The sequence below is a fragment of the Mastigoproctus giganteus genome, chromosome 11, assembly GCF_048544385.1.
Source record: "Mastigoproctus giganteus isolate SK-2022 chromosome 11, ASM4854438v1, whole genome shotgun sequence".
Lineage (NCBI taxonomy): Eukaryota > Metazoa > Arthropoda > Arachnida > Uropygi > Thelyphonidae > Mastigoproctus > Mastigoproctus giganteus.
Genome location: NC_143585.1, coordinates 56,846,021 through 56,868,075, shown reverse-complemented (window position 1 = coordinate 56,868,075; position 22,055 = coordinate 56,846,021). Strand labels below are relative to the sequence as shown.

Here is a 22,055-nt window from a genome sequence, read left to right as displayed (position 1 = left end):
GCAGTGCTTCTTTAACCAGTGCCTCCATTAATTTTCCTGGAACCGAAGTTAAACTAACAGGTCTATAATTACTTGTGTCAGCCTTTGATCCTCCTTTGTGAATTGGGGTTACATTTGCACATCTCCAGTCCATGGGTACCTCCCCTGAGTCCAAAGAAGCTCTCATAATTATGGCTAGGGGTTTGCTTACTTCCTTTGCTGCCTCCTTTAATATAACTGGATAGATCCCATCCACCCCGGATGCCTTTTTTATGTTTATCCTCAACAATTTCTCCTCCACTTTCCTCTCAGTTATTAGAAAATAATCTAGCTCACTGCCAATGTTTACTTCACCTACGACATTCCCCTTCCTGAATAACTCCTCATGTGTGAATGTAGATGCAAAATACTTGTTTAGATTGTTAACCACCTGAGCTGGATCCTCAACTGTTGAACCATCAACATCCAGTGGACCAATCTGATTCATCCCTTTCCTTCTTGAGTTTAAATAGGTAAAGAACTCTTTTCTGTTTTTCTTTGCATCCCTTGCCAAGGATTTCTCGTAATCTGTCTTTGCCTGCCTAACCTCCTTTGTAACTTGGTTGTATATCAACTTGTATCTATCATAGGCTTCTGTGTCATGTGTTAATTTGTAAGTATCCCATGCATTTTTCTTCTCTGCCATATACCTCATTAGTTCATCTGACAACCATTTAGGCCTGAACCTTGAACAATATTTCTTGGTTGGTATGTAAAGCCTGGTAGCTTCCAAGATTAGTTCCTTGAATGCTTCCCATTTTGAATTTGCTGTTGGTAACATCATCAGTTGGTCCCACTGTATAGAATTTAAATACTGTCTCAGACCATCATAGTCGCCTTTACGAAAGCAAAAACCCTTCCCTTTACCTCTGATGGTAGTTACCTCCTTGAGTAAATCCCACTTCAGCACACTGTGATCACTGCCACCCAGTGGTTCCTTTATCTGCAGATTCCTAATGCATGAAGAATCACTACTGATAATCAGATCAAGAGTATTACTCCCTCTAGTTGCCTCCCGAACATGCTGGTGTAGAAAACAATCATCCAATAAATCCACAAAAGCCTTGCTAGTGTGTGAGTGACCAACCCACAAATTCCAGTCAATATCTGAAAATTAAAATCCCCCATTATAAGACTCTCTGATTTACTGGCCCATTCTATTTCCCTGTACAGTATCTTATTATACTCATCAGAGTCATTAGGCCTATAGCACACTCCTACTCTCAATTTTGATTTACCTATGCTTATATCACACCAAACTGACTCGAAACTGCCCTGTCCATCAATGTCGACTGGCTTCACTTCCTTGGATTTTATGTGTTTTTTAACTAATAGCATAACCCCTCCTCCCCTCCTGTCCTGTCTATCCTTTCTATACACATTGTACTCCCCAAAATTCCAGTTCTGCATTCCTTATATCTGTGTGACACCACGTCTCTGATATCCCAACAATATCTGCCTTTGATGTTTTGAGCAATACCTCAAATTCATCAAATTTATTTACTAAACTCCTGGCATTGATGTACACGCAAGTATACATGCACCTGTTTCTATTCTTAGCTACCCTAACACAACCCATGTGTTTACTTGTACCGCAATGACTTGCAGCAGTCTCTGAAATATCCTGCATCTTGTTTTTCAGGCTTCTGCTCATTCCAATAGAAGCAGTGCAAGAATCTCTTTCACCTCTGCCAGTGGCTACTGTTAATCCATTAGTCTTTGTCTCCCCGCAAGCTAGCAGTTTTCCGACCCACCTAACACTGCCTCGATAGCATCAGCAAATATTCTTGCACCCTTTCTATTTAAGTGTATCCCATCCCTGTAGAAGCAATCTCTCCTGTTAACAAGTACATTCCAGGCTGAAAAAAATTCTACCCCTTGAGCCTTGCACAATCGTTCCAGGGCCGAATTGATCGACAATGCTCTCATCATATACTCCCTCCTATCGTGTCTGGGCAGAATTGCAGACACTTTCAAATTCAACCCTACTTCACGGATTTTTTTCAACAGTGACCTGTACTTGCTAAGTAATTCCGCTGGTCTCCTACTCTTAATATCATTAGTGCCAACGTGTACAACTATATCACCTTTTGTGCCCTTAAAAGATGATATCTGCTCTACAACGTCATCAACCTTTGCCCCTGGCAGACATACCCTGGTCCTGTTCCACCTATTCTTTTTACAAAGCATGTTCCCCGTTTCCCTGACAATAGAGTCACCAACAACTACTAGTTCCTGTGGGACCAGCGCATTCTGCCTTGGGGGCTGCCTCTGTGTTGCAAGATGACCAAGTGCAAGCTCTAGCGTTGATGTGGGCAGCTGAGAGCTTGATGGGCCCCTCAATTTATTTCCTTCGAGGGCATCCACCCTGTCCTTCAAGGTCTCATATAGGCCCATAACAACGCCGAGTTGTTGCCTAATTTCCTTGCACTCCTTGCATCGTGCACACACAAAGACATCCCCCATGGCAGTATCATGTCCGTACATCTCATAAAGTAAGCACTCCCTCTCTTATGTGTGATGTGCCAGTGCATGGGTGGTTTTATAATAGAAACTAATGTTTCTATTATAAAACCACCCATGCACTGGCACAACGAGGACACGGTGAAATTCTAAATTCGGATTGGCTTAGTTTAGCTCAGTTGTATAGTGTATGAACATTGAACATTTCTGGTAATTTTGTTATGACAGTATGCACTGAGAAGATATCGGATTATATATTATATAATATGTCTATAAATACATAATAATGCATTAACATTCCTTTTTATAATGAATTTTTTTCATTTAGTTTTATTTTTTATGTGAAAATTTAATTTTTGTTTTTTGTTGTAGCATTAAAATATTAAAACATTTTATTTTATTATTTATGTATCATGATATCACTGTCCTGAATAAGGTAAATTTTGGAAGTGATCACAGAATGGTAAGATGTACACTTGATATAGATGTAGGAAAGGAAAGGAAAAAACTGACTCGAGTAAATAATACAAAGGTCTTTGAGATAACAGAGGAGGAGAAAAAGCAGTATGTACTGGAACTTAAGAACAAGTTTGAGCTTCTGCAGACTGCTCAGGACCAAGATATCGACGAGGAATATTACAACTTTCTGAAAGTGATAAAGCCCAAGAAACCTATAGGGAAAAAGAAATCCAAAGAAGAAAAAATTAGTCAAGAAACACTTGTCATGATGAACCGAAGACGACAAATGAAGAGCAAGAAAAACACTGAAAGGGAGAAAATTGAGTATATTGAGTTATGCAAAGCCATTAGAAAGAGACTCAGAGAGGACAAAAGAATATTTAACACAAGAAAAGTAGAACAAGCATTAAGGGAAAACAAAGTATTTAAATCAGCAGCCATGAGCAGTAATACAGAAAGACAAATGATACTGAAACTGTAGAATAGCGATGGTGTACTTATAAACAGCAGAGAAGGCAAAATTCAAATAGCAGAAGACTACTATAGAGAATTATACAAGGAGCGAGGGAATGATGCCAGCAGTGGGGAAGATGGATTGCAAAGTAGCAACACATATGACATACCCGATATTCTTCCTGATAAGGTAGAACATGCATTGAAGAAAATCAAGAATCGAAAAACCCCAGGCGAAGATGAAGTTACTGTACAGTTGTTAAAATTGGGAGGAAGAGACATAACACAAAAACTGGCAAGGCTCTTCACAAAGTGCATTAGAAAAGGTGTGATACCTAAGCAGTGGAATAATGCAATCATAGTCTTGCTGCATAAGAAAGGAGATAAATCAGAAATTGGAAATTATAGACCAATTAGCTTGTTATCCCACATCTACAAGTTGTTCACAAGGGTCATTACTAACAGATTAGAAAGAATACTTGATGAGAATCAACCAAAAGAGCAACCTGGCTTTAGGACAGGATTCTCAACTATGGATCACCTTCACGTAATATCACAGCTAATGGAGAAAGCAAATGAATATAAAACACCATTATGCCTGGCATTTGTGGATTATGAAAAGGCATTTGACTCCATACAGCATAAGGCAATTTTTCGGGCACTGGAAAGACAAGGCATAGATACCCCATATATTATGATTTTGAAGAAAATATATGAGAGTGCTACCTCCTTTATTAGACTACATAAAGACAGTAGCAAATTTAAAATCGAGAAAGGAGTTCGACAAGGAGACACAATATCTCCGAAGCTGTTTACTGCTGCCCTTGAGGAAGCTTTCAGAAGATTAGACTGGTCGCAGAAAGGAGTCAATGTGAATGGAGAGTACCTAAACCATTTACGATTTGCAGATGACATTGTGGTCATAAGCCATGATCCCAAAGAATTACAGGAAGATCTTAATCAGTTATGCACAGTTAGTAAGGATTTTGGACTAAAGATGAATATGGCTAAAACAAAAGTAATGATGAACAAGTATGCCACAGAAAGGGAAATAATGATTGAAGGAGCAGTAATTGAAAAGGTGGAGTCATATACTTATCTGACAAGTTATTAGCTGTAATAATGATAAATGGCTGGAAGTCAAGAGAAGAATAAATTTTGGATGGATAACATTCAGGAAATATAGTCACATACTGAAGAGCAATATCCCAGTTTGTCTGAAACGTAAAATAATGAATCAATGTATACTCCCCACCATGACTTATGGAAGTGAAACTTGGGCACTCACCAAAAGAATGGAAGAGAAGCTGAGAACTACACAGCGAAGAATGGAACGAATTATAATGGGAATGAGACTGTTAGATAAGAAGAGAAACACATGGATTAGGCAGCAAACTCAAGTAAAGGACATTCTTATCAAAACTAAAATGGTCTTGGGCAGGACACATAGCTCGAAGACATGATGACAGATGGACTAAGAAAATACAGAATGGTACCCAAGAGGAGCTAGAAGAAAACCCTGAAGACAAAGGCGGAGATGGATAGATGAAATTCATGAGTGTTTGGGTAGTAAATGGATGGCCAGTGCTCAAAACAGAAGGAACTGGAAAGTTGCTGGAGAGGCCTTCATCCTGCAGTGGATTGAAAATGGCTGATGATGATATTTATCTTTATAATTGCCCCTTGATGTGGGCACCTGTACATGGTGAGGGGACCTCCCAGTCATGCTGCTGGCCTTCTAGATTAGCATCACTGGGATCTAATGCCCATAACTTGGTTCCAGGGTTATATCATTGGAATCTTGCATATGCAGCCATGCACCATGGAAACTCAAAAGGGGGGGGGGGGATACTGGTGGTTGAGGGGCCGGCTCAGCCTTAATACACCACTTCAGCCCCTGCTTCGACAAGATGGATGGTCCAGAACCGGCCCAACTGGGATCAATCAGCGGGTGGTTCTTACTGCTAGGGTCAACTGCGTTCCAATAAGTCTTCCTCCCTCCCTTTGGTCCTGGGACGGGATCAAGGCTTATTGGAAACCTGCATATGATGCTCCTGAGTGATCTTGGTGTCCCATTCATGTATGCAGTACTTGCTAATTCACGAGAGGAAGTCCCCTCGTAGGGCCCGTGGTAGGTGAGGTACTTAGGGCATCTGAAATTTTTATTTTCCTCCCATGAGTAAATTAAATCCTCTTTATTCTGGGGCCCCAACAAAGCCCCTACCTAATCAATATGATAACACCATCAGTGACACTGCTCTTCCTCATTCTCTATTCCACTGGAGAGCAGTCAATTGGGAAGATGTCACCACTCTTCATCCAGAAAGGATTAGAAGGGTTGGCAGGATCACCTAAATCTGTAAAACAACTGCGTTCTAGCGACCTTTTGGTATTCAAAGCTTCAAACATGAAACAGGTAGAAAAAATCCTGAAAGCCGCATCGATAGGGGGAACACCTATCGCTGTAATCCCCCACAAAACTCTGAACTCTTCACGAGGTGTCATATCAGAATGGGACCTTCTTCATGTGTCTGAAGAAGAGATCTGCTTTGAACTGAAAGACCAAGGAGTAACAGCTGTCAAGAAAATATCGATGCAAAAGGATGGGAATCTTGTCCCTACCCGAGTTCTCATCCTAACATTCAACACTCCAAGTTCCATCAAGGTAGGTTACTTAAACTGCCCAGTGAGGTACATTCCAAACCCACTGAGGTGTTTTTGATGTCAAAAATACAGCCACTCACAAACAGCTTGCCATGGTAATCCTGACTGTGCTCGATGTGGTGTGAAAGACCACATCAAGAGCAAGGAATGTTCAGCTTCCAGACCGATCTATGTAAATTGCCAAGGAGAGCACCCTGCCTACTCTAGAGCATGCCAACAGTGAAAGGATGAATGCTTTTTTTTTTTGTCTTCCACTCTGCACTGAGTTGGTACTGTTGAATGGCTGTATTTTGTGTAATAAATGGCCACAACTTTTCAACCCAGTCCTATAACAAGTTTAGGGTTTAGTGAAATGTTGTATTTTGGATTTTTTCATATACTGTGCTCTATCAGACAAAATCCTTCTTTATTCTATTTAATTGTATGATCTATTAAATTGTATATTCTCCATTATTCTGCATTTTATCCCACAAATTTGTCAGCCTTCCCAGCTAGCTTTTTTTCCTATTTCTATTGCAGTGTAGTGTTAATGTAGTAGAACAAAACTTTAATGCAAAACGATGCTTTACTAGGAAGGCATACATAAGAAAGCACACATGGAATTAAATTTAATTTAAATAACTTTAGTGCAAAACTCTCATTTTATGGAAGCTTTTACTTCCTACATAGTTTGGTCAACTATGTAGGTTGATTACATACAAAATGCATCAATCTCATATTATGGAGACACTTCACAAGATTCCTCAGTATTGCACTATGAACTTTAAATAAAAAAGCACTATCCCAAAAGAGAAGTAGAGAAGTAGAAGCAGTATTTGAAAAGTATGAGAAGCCTAAAATGAAATGAAATTTTTAGAATATCTTCTTGGGGGGAAGCTGTTAAGTGGTTAAGTAGTGTAACATAGACCATTCACTTTATGTACATATACAAAAAAAAAATATATATATATATATATGTGTGTGTGTGTGTGTGTGTGTGTGTGTGTGTGTATATATTTTGTATGCATTTATTTTGCAGATAAGTAACAGAACAAACTTATCTTTGAAAAGATCTAAACCTCCCACACACTTCCTTGTTCATTTCACAAATATACGTGGTCTCATATCCAATCTCAGTAATGACCATTTCCACTTACATTCTACCACTTACCTTTTCTGACAGAATCACAATTATTGGTTGATTCAACCACTATTCATCTTAGTTATCCTAATTATTCACTTTATGATTCCTTTTGCTTTGAAGGTGGTACTTGTGCATATGTCCACTCTGATATTCCCCATCAGAGACAATAACTTGGAATCTCCTCTTTTCGATTTTCTCTGGCTTAAAATCTCCCAGCTCCATTCTGCCAGATTCATCTGTTGCTTCTATTGTTTTCCCAACTCCATTAAATCACTTGGAACTCTTTGGCTTCCTTTCTTTGAAACCTGACTTTCTCCAGTCCAATTTTCCTTGGTGATTTTAATGTTCACAACTGTAGCTGGCTTCTGTTTTCTAGTCCCGTGGACCTAGCTCTTCGAGATGCTGAGACTTTTTCAATTAATAATGACCTCACACATATAATTCATTTACCTAACAAAATACCAGACAAATACCACACAGCCTACATGCTTGATCCTTTTCTCACAAACAACCCTTACAAGTACATGGTCAAGGTGAGCATTCCTCTGTGCACCTCAGATCACAACTTGGTGATGGTCTCTTCTCTGATGGAGACTTTCTCTCCTGGACATTCTCAACATTGTGCTGTTTGGTGGCATAAGAATGAAAAATGGGATGTACTGCAAGATTTTTTCCCTTGGTCTAATTATTGTTTCAAATCTTTTGATATCAATATTTGCTCAGATCGTATAGTGAAATTATTCTTGCAGGGATGAAATCCTTTATTCCACATTCCACCTTAAAATCTCATCCTTTATCTAAACCTTGGTTTTCCAATAAATGTGATAATGCTGTTCAAGACAAGAATGTTGCATATCACAAATGGCTTGCATCTAAATCTCCAGGTTCATTTTCTGCCTACACCAAAGTTTGCAATAATTGTAAAGCACTTATTAATCAGCCCAAACTAGATTTTAAACTGGCTAAGGATAGAAAACTTGCTTCTTGTCCAAATGGTAGTCAAGCATTCTGGTCTCTTGCCAGAGCTATTGGCCACGACTTTTGCTATCTGTATTTGAACCTCTGTTAAAACCAGATGATTCTTTGCCACCTCGGCTAAAGATAAAACTGAACTGCTACCATCCCATTTTTATTTGTGTGTTGGTGATCATGGTAACTCCATTATGTACACTTCATTCAATGGCCCCTGTAGTCTACCTTCAGAATCATATCAGAAGATTTTTTTTTTTCTCAATACATATGTTCCTGAGCTTACTCCTGTTCTGTGTCACCTTTTTACACTTTTTTATTCCACTGGTGTTTTCGCCCCTGTTTGAAAACTTGCTCATGTCCAGCAAAAAGAACCCAGATGGATTGTCACTCCTTTTTAGGAACCAGTTCCTAAAAAGGGTGACATCCTCCCTCCCTACTCTTTTTAAAGTAATGGAGAAATCTATTAACTGCCAACTCCTAAACCATCTAGAAACTATCCATCTTATTGGTGACTACCAATATAGATTCCATCAGTATCAACTGATGATGTACTGGCTTATGTTACCCACCAATGCACAAATTCAATGGAAAAATTTGGCGAAACTCAAGCAGTTGCTCTTCACATTTCAAAGGCTTTTAATCATGCTTGGCATAAAGCTCTGTTAAATAAGCGTCCATCTTATGCAACTGTTTTTTTATAATTGGGTTTTCAGTGTTCTCTCTGAGCACTTACTCTAGGTGATGGTAGATGGCTCACTGTCTTTTAACTTCTCTACTAATGTTGGCATTCCCCAAGGTTCAGTTCTTTTTTCTACTCTTTTCCCCTTGTATATTAATGGCCTTCTTCTACTGACTGAAAAATTTATCCATAGTTTTGCTGATGATAGCATATTGCTTTCTACCTTCCAGTTTGAGAAACCTTGCCTTGCACAAACACCTTCAACTTCTCAAATATCCACTATCAATTCCTTAAATAGTGACTCCAAGTAATTCTATAATGGGACAAAGATAACTTAATTAATTTCAATCCTCCTTAAACTCAGTCCTGTCTTATATCTTACAAAAATCATTCTTTTCCTCCTATGTTTATCTTTGATGACACTCAGATTTTTAGACATGATCACATATCTCTATCAGGGATTATCATGATTTCTAATCTCTCTCTCTCTCTCTCTTGGCATAACAAAATCAAACATTGCTTCCTTTGCTTTTAAAAAACTGTAAGTTTTCTCTTTCGATCTTGCCATTACTTTTAATGACTGGCCAGCTAGAAATATGTTTCCCACCCAGTGCAAGTATGAAAGGAAATGTTTTTGATGGAGTGTATGTTAAGTGTGAGTGAATGTATGTAATAGTGTAATTAGTGTTGATATGTGTAACTCACTGGGTGGGAAATGAGACCACTTAACCTGAAAAAAAAAAATCTATAAAATGTGTGTGTGTGTTATGTCTGTTCAGGGCAATGTTATAAAAGGGATCACTGTGTGTGAATGATGAGTAAATGAGAATGTTAGATAGATGCACATAAATTGTGGATGTCTTGACAGTTATGTTTATTTAGGTGGTACCTGTGTCCTGTCTCTCTGAGTGTATGATAATGTATGAAAGAAGGCACATACATGAGTGAGTGATTGTTGTCCATTTTTATCTACCAGTCTTCCCCTAAATGAGTAAAAATAATAAAAAAAAAACAACCTTTATACCTGTAAGAGTGGAAGGTGTGCATAAGGTTTGAACATATAAAGAATGTGTGCAGTGTTCTGACAGCCCCCCCCCAACAACTTGGACTGCAGTGGGGGTAATCCACAGGAAACCACCCTGACTTGTTGATGCCAGGCATCCTCTCTTTTGAGGCATGGCGTGGGAACTGCTGACAGTGCTACAGTTAGTCTGGGCAGTATGGGATTTCATGCAGAGCTGTAATGTGTATCCAGAGAGCAGACCCTCCCCTGTACTCCACTTAGGGCACTCTGATCCTATGACTTTCTTCCTCCGCCTCCCATCCCAACTTTTCACCTGGTGGATCCTACAACCACAAACTTTTCACTTTTCCTTAACAGCCCTCTTATATTTCCCTTAATATCCCTTTAACTTCCTATTTCCAGGTAGAAAGCCTCCCTTAATCCACCTTAATCTTCATCTTTTCCCTCCCTCTTCACAGTCATCCAGGCACAGTCCAAGGTTTGCCCCTGCCAAACAACTTTCTACGTATACTATACCTGGCTGCCTCCCCAAGGCAAGGACAGGCAATGTGGGGGGGCCCCATTAGGGGGCCCATGGCTAAATGCCAGAGGAACAACAGGCCAACACTACACTATGCAAACTAACACTTGCACTATCTCTGGCATTTACAGAGTTTGTAGCTGCAATAAGGCCTCTGAGGTTGGGATTATTCATACTACCAATTTTAAACACACACACCAACCGTTTATGACTGGTTGAATAATGAAATAAAATAAAATAAAATGATAGAAAAGACTGTAAAATAATATTTACAAAAAACTTTTAATCATTTACAAAAAGCTAAACTAAACTATAACAAAAGTAAAATAAGTAAATAAGTTAAAATGCATTAAAATATAAATATAAAAGCGATAAAAAAGACGATAAAAAAACACTAGAGCTTTCGGAGGTGTCTTCCTCCTTCCTCAGTAATAGTGAGACTTAAATGACACATCCTTAAATACCAGGTTCACGGCACACGTGGATGACCAGGCGCATACTCAGCATTCCTTTCACTTGTGCCGGAACCGGAAGTGGACTGGACACGTGGAAAATTAAAACGTTTGTCTCTTGTCAAGACCACCGCCTCAAAAAGGGGGTGAAGCCTAACTCCCCTGTCTCTGTTTATACTATTGTTACCAGAGGATCCAATCCACAGACTTTCCAGCCACTTGCGGTCCCAGAATCTGTGCGCCCGGTCAAGGATGACAGCGTTGTCGGGGGAGATCTGGTGTTGTTTTTCCCAATAGTGCTCGGCAATGGCGGATTTATTGAGCTCTGCGGTCCGTATCGCTCGTGAATGTTCTCCCAGACGGTCCTTGAGACGCCGTCCTGTCTCCCCCACGTAACATTCCCCACAATCCGGGCATGTGATCTCATACACGACCCCACTACTAGAATCCCTAGTAATGGGGTCTTTGACCTGTGACACTACTGTGTGCAACCTCCGGCCCGGAAGCTGCACACAGCGTGTCTGAAAGTCGCGAAGCATCCTGGCAATGCGATCTGACAGGCCCGGATAGTAGGGAACATACACTGTGGTAAGCGGTACAGGCGGAACTACCCGATTGGGCTCTGTTGTATTCATCAATGACACTCTGGGGGTAACCGCACCTCATAAGATCCGTCGTGATTTGCCTAATTTCCTTCTCCCCCTCCTCAGGGGTACTGCAATGTGTTCTCACCCTACCCAAAAGTGCTCTGGCCACACTATTCTTATGTTGGACTGTCTGTGCCGTCCTATAATGTGTGTACTGGCCCCTACACATTGGTTTCCTATAAACCTTAGTTCTAAGTCTCGGGCCTTCCCTATATACCATTATGTCCAGAAATGGGAGGGTGCCATCTATTTCTACCTCCGAGGTAAATTTTATGAAGGGGGAGAAACCATTGAGAAACGAGACCACATCTTCCTCTCTCCCCTTCCTTACAATAGTAAACGTGTCATCAACATATCGTTTCCACTTACGCATAGGGAACTCCAATCTTGCGAAAACCCTATTCTCAAATTCCTCCATAGCCAGATTTGCAACAATGGCGCTGATTGGAGAACCCATGGCTGTACCGTGAACCTGTTTATACATCACTCCTTGGAAAACCAAGGTTGTACTAGAAAGACATAATTCAACAGCACCACATATATCTTCTATGTTTAGGTGGGATCTAGCACTTAAAGTATTATCATTTTGTAAAGCCAGCCTTACACATTCTACCCCATGTGCTATGGGGATACAAGTAAATAATGATATAACATCTAATGACATCATCATCTCGTCCTCCCCTATTTCTTGACTCCTTACAAAGTTCACAAATTCCGCACTGTCTCCAATGACCAACGCGGACCGCCCCACAACTGGGGAAATCAGCTGCGCCAGATATTTAGATAAAGCATACGTAGGGCTACCAATGAAGGAAACTATGGGCCGTAATGGAACATTCTCCTTGTGTGTCTTAGGTAACCCATAAAATCTGGGCAGTCGACACCCTGTTGCATGCATGGACCAATACTTGTCCTTTGGAATCTTTTCCATCTTTAGCCAGGAAAGTAGCATCTTATTTACACACTGTTCTAAGCTAGCCAAGGGGTTTCTGTGAACAATCTTATAAGTACAATTATCACCTAATAAGTCTAACGCTTTCTTGTGGTAATCTTCTTTGTTTAATACCACAGTTGATCTGCCTTTATCTGCTGGTAGGATTATAATATCTTCGTCCCATTTCATAATCATGGACCAAGATTATAATATCTTGGTCCATGCATGCAACAGGGTGTCGACTGCCCAGATTTTATGGGTTACCTAAGACACACAAGGAGAATGTTCCATTACGGCCCATAGTTTCCTTCATTGGTAGCCCTACATATGCTTTATCTAAATATCTGGTGCAGCTGATTTCCCCAGTTGTGGGGCGGTCCGCGTTGGTCATTGGAGACAGTGCGGAATTTGTGAACTTTGTAAGGAGTCAAGAAATAGGGGAGGACGAGATGATGATGTCATTAGATGTTATATCATTATTTACTTGTATCCCCATAGCACATGGGGTAGAATGTGTAAGGCTGGCTTTACAAAATGATAATACTTTAAGTGCTAGATCCCACCTAAACATAGAAGATATATGTGGTGCTGTTGAATTATGTCTTTCTAGTACAACCTTGGTTTTCCAAGGAGTGATGTATAAACAGGTTCACGGTACAGCCATGGGTTCTCCAATCAGCGCCATTGTTGCAAATCTGGCTATGGAGGAATTTGAGAATAGGGTTTTCGCAAGATTGGAGTTCCCTATGCGTAAGTGGAAACGATATGTTGATGACACGTTTACTATTGTAAGGAAGGGGAGAGAGGAAGATGTGGTCTCGTTTCTCAATGGTTTCTCCCCCTTCATAAAATTTACCTCGGAGGTAGAAATAGATGGTACCCCCCCATTTCTGGACATAATGGTATATAGGGAAGGCCCGAGACTTAGAACTAAGGTTTATAGGAAACCAATGTGTAGGGGCCAGTACACACATTATAGGACGGCACAGACTGTCCAACATAAGAATAGTGTGGCCAGAGCACTTTTGGGTAGGGTGAGAACACATTGCAGTACCCCTGAGGAGGGGGAGAAGGAAATTAGGCAAATCACGACGGATCTTATGAGGTGCGGTTACCCCCAGAGTGTCATTGATGAATACAACAGAGAGGAAGAGCCCAATCGGGTAGTTCCGCCTGTACCGCTTACCACAGTGTATGTTCCCTACTATCCGGGCCTGTCAGATCGCATTGCCAGGATGCTTCGCGACTTTCAGACACGCTGTGTGCAGCTTCCGGGCCGGAGGTTGCACACAGTAGTGTCACAGGTCAAAGACCCCATTACTAGGGATTCTAGTAGTGGGGTCGTGTATGAGATCACATGCCCGGATTGTGGGGAATGTTACGTGGGGGAGACAGGACGGCGTCTCAAGGACCGTCTGGGAGAACATTCACGAGCGATACGGACCGCAGAGCTCAATAAATCCGCCATTGCCGAGCACTATTGGGAAAAACAACACCAGATCTCCCCCGACAACGCTGTCATCCTTGACCGGGCGCACAGATTCTGGGACCGCAAGTGGCTGGAAAGTCTGTGGATTGGATCCTCTGGTAACAATAGTATAAACAGAGACAGGGGAGTTAGGCTTCACCCCCTTTTTGAGGCGGTGGTCTTGACAAGAGACAAACGTTTTAATTTTCCACGTGTCCAGTCCACTTCCGGTTCCGGCACAAGTGAAAGGAATGCTGAGTATGCGCCTGGTCATCCACGTGTGCCGTGAACCTGGTATTTAAGGATGTGTCATTTAAGTCTCACTATTACTGAGGAAGGAGGAAGACACCTCCGAAAGCTCTAGTGTTTTTTTATCGTCTTTTTTATCGCTTTTATATTTATATTTTAATGCATTTTAACTTATTTACTTATTTTACTTTTGTTATAGTTTAGTTTAGCTTTTTGTAAATGATTAAAAGTTTTTTGTAAATATTATTTTACAGTCTTTTCTATCATTTTATTTTATTTTATTTTATTTCATTATTCAACCAGTCATAAACGGTTGGTGTGTGTGTTTAAAATTGGTAGAGTTTGTAGCATTGCAATATATAATACATGGTTTGTAGGGGAAAACCCCAGTGCCGCTTGACAATGCACACAATATTCACTCTGCACAAATCTTGAATCTGCCTTCCCATGGAATATTATTCCCACATCTGGGATGGATCCCTCATAACCTCTCACAGGCTTCTAGACTCCATTCAAGAAGAGAGCAAAAGAGGGCAGTTAGTTTATTAATTAACTGTTAATTAATGACCCATCTGTTACAAAGGTGTCTGCACTCTTTTCTCATAGACATTCTGTTTCTGTTGCATGCCTTTCCTATAGATACTTCCATGGCACCATTCTTCTGGATTGGCTTCTATAATCCCCCCCCCCTCACTTCAAAACTAATCTGAATTATGTGCCACAACCAGTCAGCATCCTTTTACTGTCCAACTTCAAATTCAATGAACCAATTTTTCTTCTTCCTCATTTATCCCTTATACTTCTGTTTTCTGGAATAACCTCCCTTCACGCGTCTTTCCTGAAAATTACAATCTACAAAAATTCAAGTGTATTGTCAACAAGAATATTTTTTTTTGTTCCCAACCTTCAACTTACACACAGTATTAAGTACTATAGATTCTTATACCTTTCATGTTTGAGGTTTTCATAAAAATAAAAAAACATTATACAGTAATTGTATACAATTTAGACAAGTAGGCATATCAAACTGGCATCACATGTGCTGCCCTCAAATGTTTCTTTACAACATATCAAACATTTGAGCTGTTGGTGTGGCCCTGAGATCTTGAGTTTAATACTCTATAAGTCAGTGGTTCCCAAACTGTGCTCTATGGATCCCAAGGGATATGTGAACAATTCCCAGGAGATCCGTGGATAATTTCTATAATGACTTTGAAGTTTACTTATTTTTTTAAATAAAATCTAAATATTACAGACTGGATGTTGTGCCCGACATGAGAATTCAGTTGTCTACAATCACTCCGAACTTTAAAGGACTTTGTGAGATCAAAAAATAACACTATTCTTCACATTAGTAAACTATGAAGAATTATTGATTGTATACTGAAACAGTGACAGTTTATTATTCAGTTATTTTTTGTGTCTTAAAAAGGTAGATTGTAAACATATAATAAATTAGTTCTGAGATATATAAATTTTTAATTTTGGATACCTATTGTCCAGACACCCCATATTTAAGTGAGTTCGGATGTAAGGACCCGTGGTTATTTTTCAAAGACAAAAGCCATTCGCGAACAAAAAAGTTTGGGAAACGGTGTACTCAGAGTACACTGGTACAATATAATAATTCCTTGTATAAAACACTTTTGTATATGTTTTTAATAGTAATCATTTTTGTAACTACATGTTTCTGCATCTCATAAACAAATGTACCTGTTATTAAACAATTTTTGTGTAATTGAAAATTATAACAAACTTACTTCTCGGAGGCTGTTGTTCAGTGTTGCAAACATTGCATATGCAAATGTAGTGCAATACATGTTATCTTAGTTCTTTCCCTAGAATATTGCTTTCTCTAAATTATATCTACCTAAATTAATTTATCCATATACCATCCATTGAAACTATGAGTAGTAGAAGCAAATGATGCAAGAAAGCAAGAAAGAATACAGCATTAGCAAAAAAAAAGAAAAAAAAAAACAGTCCACACATCCATTCCCTCTAAAAGTTTGTCCAGTTCCTCCTTGAATTTATTTAGGCTATCAACTTCCACAATGACAGATGGAAATTTGTTTCAGCAATCAACTACTCACTGGCTAAAGGCAAATTTCTGTACATCTATTCTACAACTGTCTTTCCTCAATTTCGATTTATGCCCCTTCATGTTCGTCATCTGAGCAAGAAGAAGAATCCCATCAGAATTGAGCCTGCCAACCCATTCAAGGCCTAATAGACCTCAATCAGATCACCTCACAGGTGCCTAGTCTCCAGATGCTGTAATTTGCAGAACTTAAGCCTTTCTTGGTAAGAGTACCACAGTAAGAGATAATCATCTCCTTTTCCCCTACTAGTAAAATTCCTGTATATCATTGACAGTACCCCATGAACTGCTCTGGCAGCTTGTCTGCACTGTTCAGAAACCTTCATATCTGAATAAGTAAAGCATGTGATGCCCTGTTCTCTCTGTCCTACCCATCCCATCCCATCCCAACTTTCAAAAGGAGCAGCAGCAGCCTTCAGATGCAAGACGTACAAGTGAATCAGAAAATTACCATTTGTATTCACATTTTAGGAAGTTATTCATTATATAATTCACTTAATCATCAGATTTTCACACTTTATAACATAACTAATTTGTGTAACATTCTCAGACAGCTGCACTTAGAGGAATTCTTGTGTAATCTTTTTATTCATATGTATAATTATAGTTACTGCATGATATATATTATTTAATATATCCAAAATTGTGTAACTTTGAATTTCTCTAATTATATATCACATTCATTTATGTGTTATAAATTTGAAATTTTATTAAATGAAACTTGGATTTCAGGATGTAATCTGTTAGTTTAGATGGTTCCTGTAGGTTCTCCGTAGGTAATGAACATTTAAGTGATAATGAAAAAATTAAGTTTTCTGAGTAGTATTTATCAATTTACTGGGGAACCTTTTATATTATGATTATGCAAATAACATAAGTTATTTGCATAATCATAAGTCATTGCCACAGTGCCACTACTCAGCTCTAGTGTACTGTATAAAAACAAAGCAAGCAGTCTCTTCAAAATCATACAGTAGATGTTTGCCTACACTACAGCAGCAATGCCAACAATGCTGCAGGAAAGGCGCTATTTGTAAGGCTGTACTATCAGAACAGCAACAGTGCAGCTGCAGCTAGCAGAGAATTCCAGCATTAGAAGCACATAAGGCATGGACCTATGACTGTTTGTGCTGTCCGCAAAATGATTGTGAAATTTGAAGCAACAGGACATCTTGGTGTTCAACCAGGTAGAGGTCGAAAACAAGTGGACTCCTCTCATGTTAAAGATGTGGCTATGGCCGTCGTGGATTTATCAAGTCAATCTCCATGTGGTAGCACAATTGTGCCAGCTGTTTCTCATGAAGTGGACATGCCATATTCCATTGTAAGGCTAGTAACGTGTCAGGTGTTGTGGTACTATCCTTACAAGATGCACATGCTACAGCAGCTAAAGCATGGTGATGCAGATATTCGCTTCACACATGCACTTCAGTTTCACACGAATGACAGTGGATATCACTTAGTAATGGAACATCCTTTGGAGTGATGAAGCCCACTTCTGCTTAAATGGAGAATGCAATGGGGACCTCTTATCCAAGAGGTCCCCATTGCATTCTCCAAAAGTGACAGTGTGGTGTGGATTTACAGCCACATTTATGATTAGGCACATAACGACTTCTAATTTACACAGTTGCGTGAAATTCAACAACCTTTTGTAGTGACGGCCACGATGTAAGCCAATGCTAAATTTGACGTCGCGGCACCCCTATAAAGAGTAAGTGGCACCCACTTTGAGAACCACTGCTGTATATCATGCTATCTTTCAGTATGTCATATCAATCTAATTTTACTTTTCCCCAAATGTGAAGATTATTTTATCTCCTAGAAAACTATAACAATTACAATAAAAAAAATATATATGAAAATTTTCTTTTAATTTGTTAGCATATTAATCAAATTACCTTAACTTTGTTTTTAGGATACAGAAATGAAAACAGTCTAAATACAGGAGACCTAAAAAAGAGAACAATAAAATTAACTTGCAGTTATATTTAATGAATTTCTTTAAGTAAATTCATTAACTACATAAAAAGATTACACATATATAATAAATAATTAATTATTAAAGTAGACATAGGTAAGTCTAGTGCAAACTAAAAGCCTTGAGCCATAAATGCTATAAAAAACCATTGTACATGCCCTTCATAAAGCAAACCAATCCACCAAAGGGACTCAAATCAGAGTGAAAATCTGGTCCTGCATAGTGGCATAAACTTTAAATAAAAAAGCAATATTAGAGGCACATGATGCAAGAAAGCAAGCTTATACAGCATCAGCCAAAAAAAAAAAAAAAAAAAACCCTTCGAATTTTAACTGATTCATTCATTCCAAATGTTTGTCTAGTTCTGCCTTGAATTTATTTAAACTATCAACTTCCACAACAACAGATGGAAGTTTTTTCCAGCAATAAACTACCCACTCGCTAAAGGCAAACTTCTGCACATGTATTCTACAAGTCTTTCCTAAGTTTGAATCTATGCCCCCTCAGGATTGTAATCTGAGCAAGAGGAAGAATCCCATCAGGCTCAAACTACTGGGAGTGCTGTGGCTCAGGGGAGAACTGAGGGGAGCAGTTGCCCTCTGAATCACAGCCTTTTAAATAAAATGCACTACTTGCTTGATGTTTGTGGAGCAGTCGGGTACGGGACATGATACTGCCATGGGGGATGTCTTTGTGTGTGCGCGATGCAAGGAGTGTAAGGAAATCAGGCGACAACTCAGCGTTGTTATGGGCCTATATGAGAGCTTGAAGGATAGGGTGGATGCCCTCGAAGGATTAAAAGTGAGGGGCCCATCAAACTCTCAGCTGCCCACACTAATGCCAGAGCTTGCACTTGGTCATCATGAAACACAGCGGCAGCACCCAAGGCAGAATGCGCTGGTCAAAAAGGAACTAGTAGTTGTTGGTGACTATTGTCAGGGAAACGGGAAACATGCTTTGTAAAAAGGATAGGTGGAACAGGACCAGGGTATGTCTGCCAGGGGCAAAGGTTGATGACGTTGTAGAGTGGATATCATCTTTTAAGGGGACAAAAGGTGATATAGTTGTACATGTTGGCACTAATGATATTAAGAGTAGGAGACCGGCGGAATTACTTAACAAGTACAGGTCACTGTTGAAAAAAAGCCGTGAATTAGGGTTGAATTTGAAAGTATTTGCAATTCTGCCCAGACACGATAGGAGGGAGTATATGATGAGAGCCTTGTCGATCAATTCGGCCCTGGAAAGATTGTGCAAGGCTCAAGGGGTAGAATTTTTTTCAGCCTGGTCTGTACTTGTTAACAGGAGAGACTGCTTCTAAAGGGATGGGATACACTTAAACAGAAAGGGTGCAAGAATGTTTGCTGATGCTATCGAGGCAGTGTTAGGTGGGTCGGAAAACTGCTAGATTGGGGGGATACAAGGACTAATAGATTAACAGTAGCCACTGGCAGAGGTGAAAGTGATTCTTGCAATGCTTCTATTGGAATGAACCGCAGTCTGGAAAATAAGATGCAGGATATTTCAGAGACTGCTGGGAATCATTGGGGTACAAGTAAACACATGGGTTGTGTTAGAGTAGCTAAGAAAAAGAACAGGTGCATGTATACTTGCGTCTACACCAATGCTAGGAGTTTAGTAAATAAATTTGATGAATTTGAGGTATTGCTCAAAACATCAAAGGAAGATATTGTTCAGATTTCAGAGACGTGTGTCACACAGATATAAGGAATGCAAAACTGGAATTTGGGGAGTACAATGTCTACAGAAAGGAGAGACAGGATAGGAAGGGGGCAGGGATTATGCTATTAGTTAAGAAATACATAAAATCCAAGGAAGTGAAGCCAGTCGACATCACGGGACAGTGCAGTGTCAAGTCAGTTTGGTGTGACATAAGCATTGGGAGATCAAAATTGAGAGTAGGAGTGGGCTATAGGCCTAATGACTCTGATGAGTATAATAAGAAACTGTACAGAGAAATAGAGTGGGCCAGTAAATCAGAGAGTCTCATAATGGGGGATTTTAATTTCCCAGATATTGACTGGAATTTGGGGGCTGGTCACTCACACACTAGCAAGGCTTTTGTGGATTTATTGGATGATTGTTTTCTACATCAGCATGTTCAGGAGGCAACTAGAGGGATTAATACTCTTGATTTGATTATAAGTAGTGATTCTTCATGCATTAAGAATCTGCAGATAAATGAACCACTAGGTGGCAGTGATCACAGTGTGCTGAAGTGGGATTTACTCAAAGAGGTAACTACCATTAGGGGTAAAGGGAAGGGTTATTGCTTTCGTAAAGGCGACTACGATGGACTGAGACAGTATTTAAATTCTATACAGTGGGACCAACTGATGATGTTACCAACAGCAAATTCAAAATGGGAAGCATTCAAAGACCTTATATTTTGGAAGCTACTAGGCTTTACATACCAATTAAGAAATATTGTTCAAGGTTTAGGCCTAAATGGATGTCAAATGAACTAATGAGACATATGGCAGAGAAGAAAAAATGCATAGGATACATACAAATTAACACATGACACAGAAGCCTATGATAGATACAAGTTGATCTGTAACCAAGTTACAAAGGAGGTTAGGCAGGTAAAGGCAGATTACGAGAAATCTTTGGCAAGGGATGCAAAGAAAAACAGCAAAGAGTTCTTTACTTATGTAAACTCTAGAAGGAAGGGGATGAATCAGATTGGTCCACTTGATATCGATGGGTCAACTGTTGATGATCCTTCTCAGGTAGCTAACAAACTAAATGAATATTTTGCATCGACATTTACACATGAGGAGTTATTCAGCGAGGGGAATGCCAGAGGTGTATTCAACTCTGGCAGTAAGCTAGAGAATCTTGTAATAACTGAGAGTAAAGTGGAGGAGAAATTGTTGAAGATAAACACAAGAAAGACACCTGGGGTGGATGGGATCTATCCAGTTATATTAAAGGAGGCAGCAAAGGAAGTAAGCAAACCCTTAGCCATAATTATGAGAGCTTCCTTGGACTCAAGGGAGGTACCCATGGACTGGAGATGTGCAGATGTGACCCCAATTCACAAAGGAGGATCAAAGGCTGACACAAGTAATTATAGACCTGCGAGTTTAGCTTCTGTTCCCGGAAAATTAATGGAGGCACTGGTTAAAGAAGCACTGCAGGATCATCTAGACAAGACTTCAGTTATAGCTCGGACACAGCATGGTTTTGTTAAGGGGAAGTCTTGCTGACCAATTTGATTGGATACTATGATGCAGTCACAAAAGAACTGGATGCAGGGAATAACTTTGATATTATATACTTGGATCTTAGAAAGGCTTTTGATACTGTTGCATATGGAAGACTGCTGCACAAATTGGAGCAGTGTGGCATTGGAGGCAAATTGCTGCTATGGATAAAGGGATGGTTGAGAGGGAGAAGAGAGAGAGTGGTAATCAATGGATACTGCTCATCGTGGACTAATGTTATTAGTGGAGTCCCTCAGGGTTCAGTATTGGGTCCGTTATTGTTTTCTGTATTATAAATTATTATTATAAATGATATTGATGATGGTATATCAAGCTTAATGTCCAAGTTTGCAGACGATACGAAGGTTGGCAAGGATACTACTGACACTATGCTGCTGCAACAGGATCTGGAAAGGTTGAGCAGATGGGCTGAGAGGTGGCAAATGAAGTTTAACATTGACAAATGTAAAGTACTACATATGAGAAAGAGCAACCCCAGAGTAACGTATCAACTCTGGGGTACTACACTGACAGTGGTAGAGGATGAAAGGGACCTGGGGTGGTTGTGCAGGCAGATATGAAGTTCTCTGAGCAGTGCAGACGGGCTGCAAGAGTAGC

The 22,055-nt window shown here is 39.7% G+C and overlaps 1 protein-coding gene across 3 annotated transcripts in view; it reads right to left on the bottom strand.

The window, feature by feature from the left end:
- LOC150078025 (uncharacterized) overlaps window positions 1–22,055 on the bottom strand; it is a 442,574-nt gene that overhangs the window by 80,661 nt on the left and 339,858 nt on the right. For all 3 annotated transcript variants that reach the window (XM_090384338.1, XM_090384339.1, XM_090384340.1), the window contains exon 14: window positions 18,128–18,179. In XM_090384338.1, the coding sequence (XP_090240464.1) occupies window positions 18,128–18,179 (52 nt within the window). The remainder of the gene's footprint in view (window positions 1–18,127; window positions 18,180–22,055) is intronic.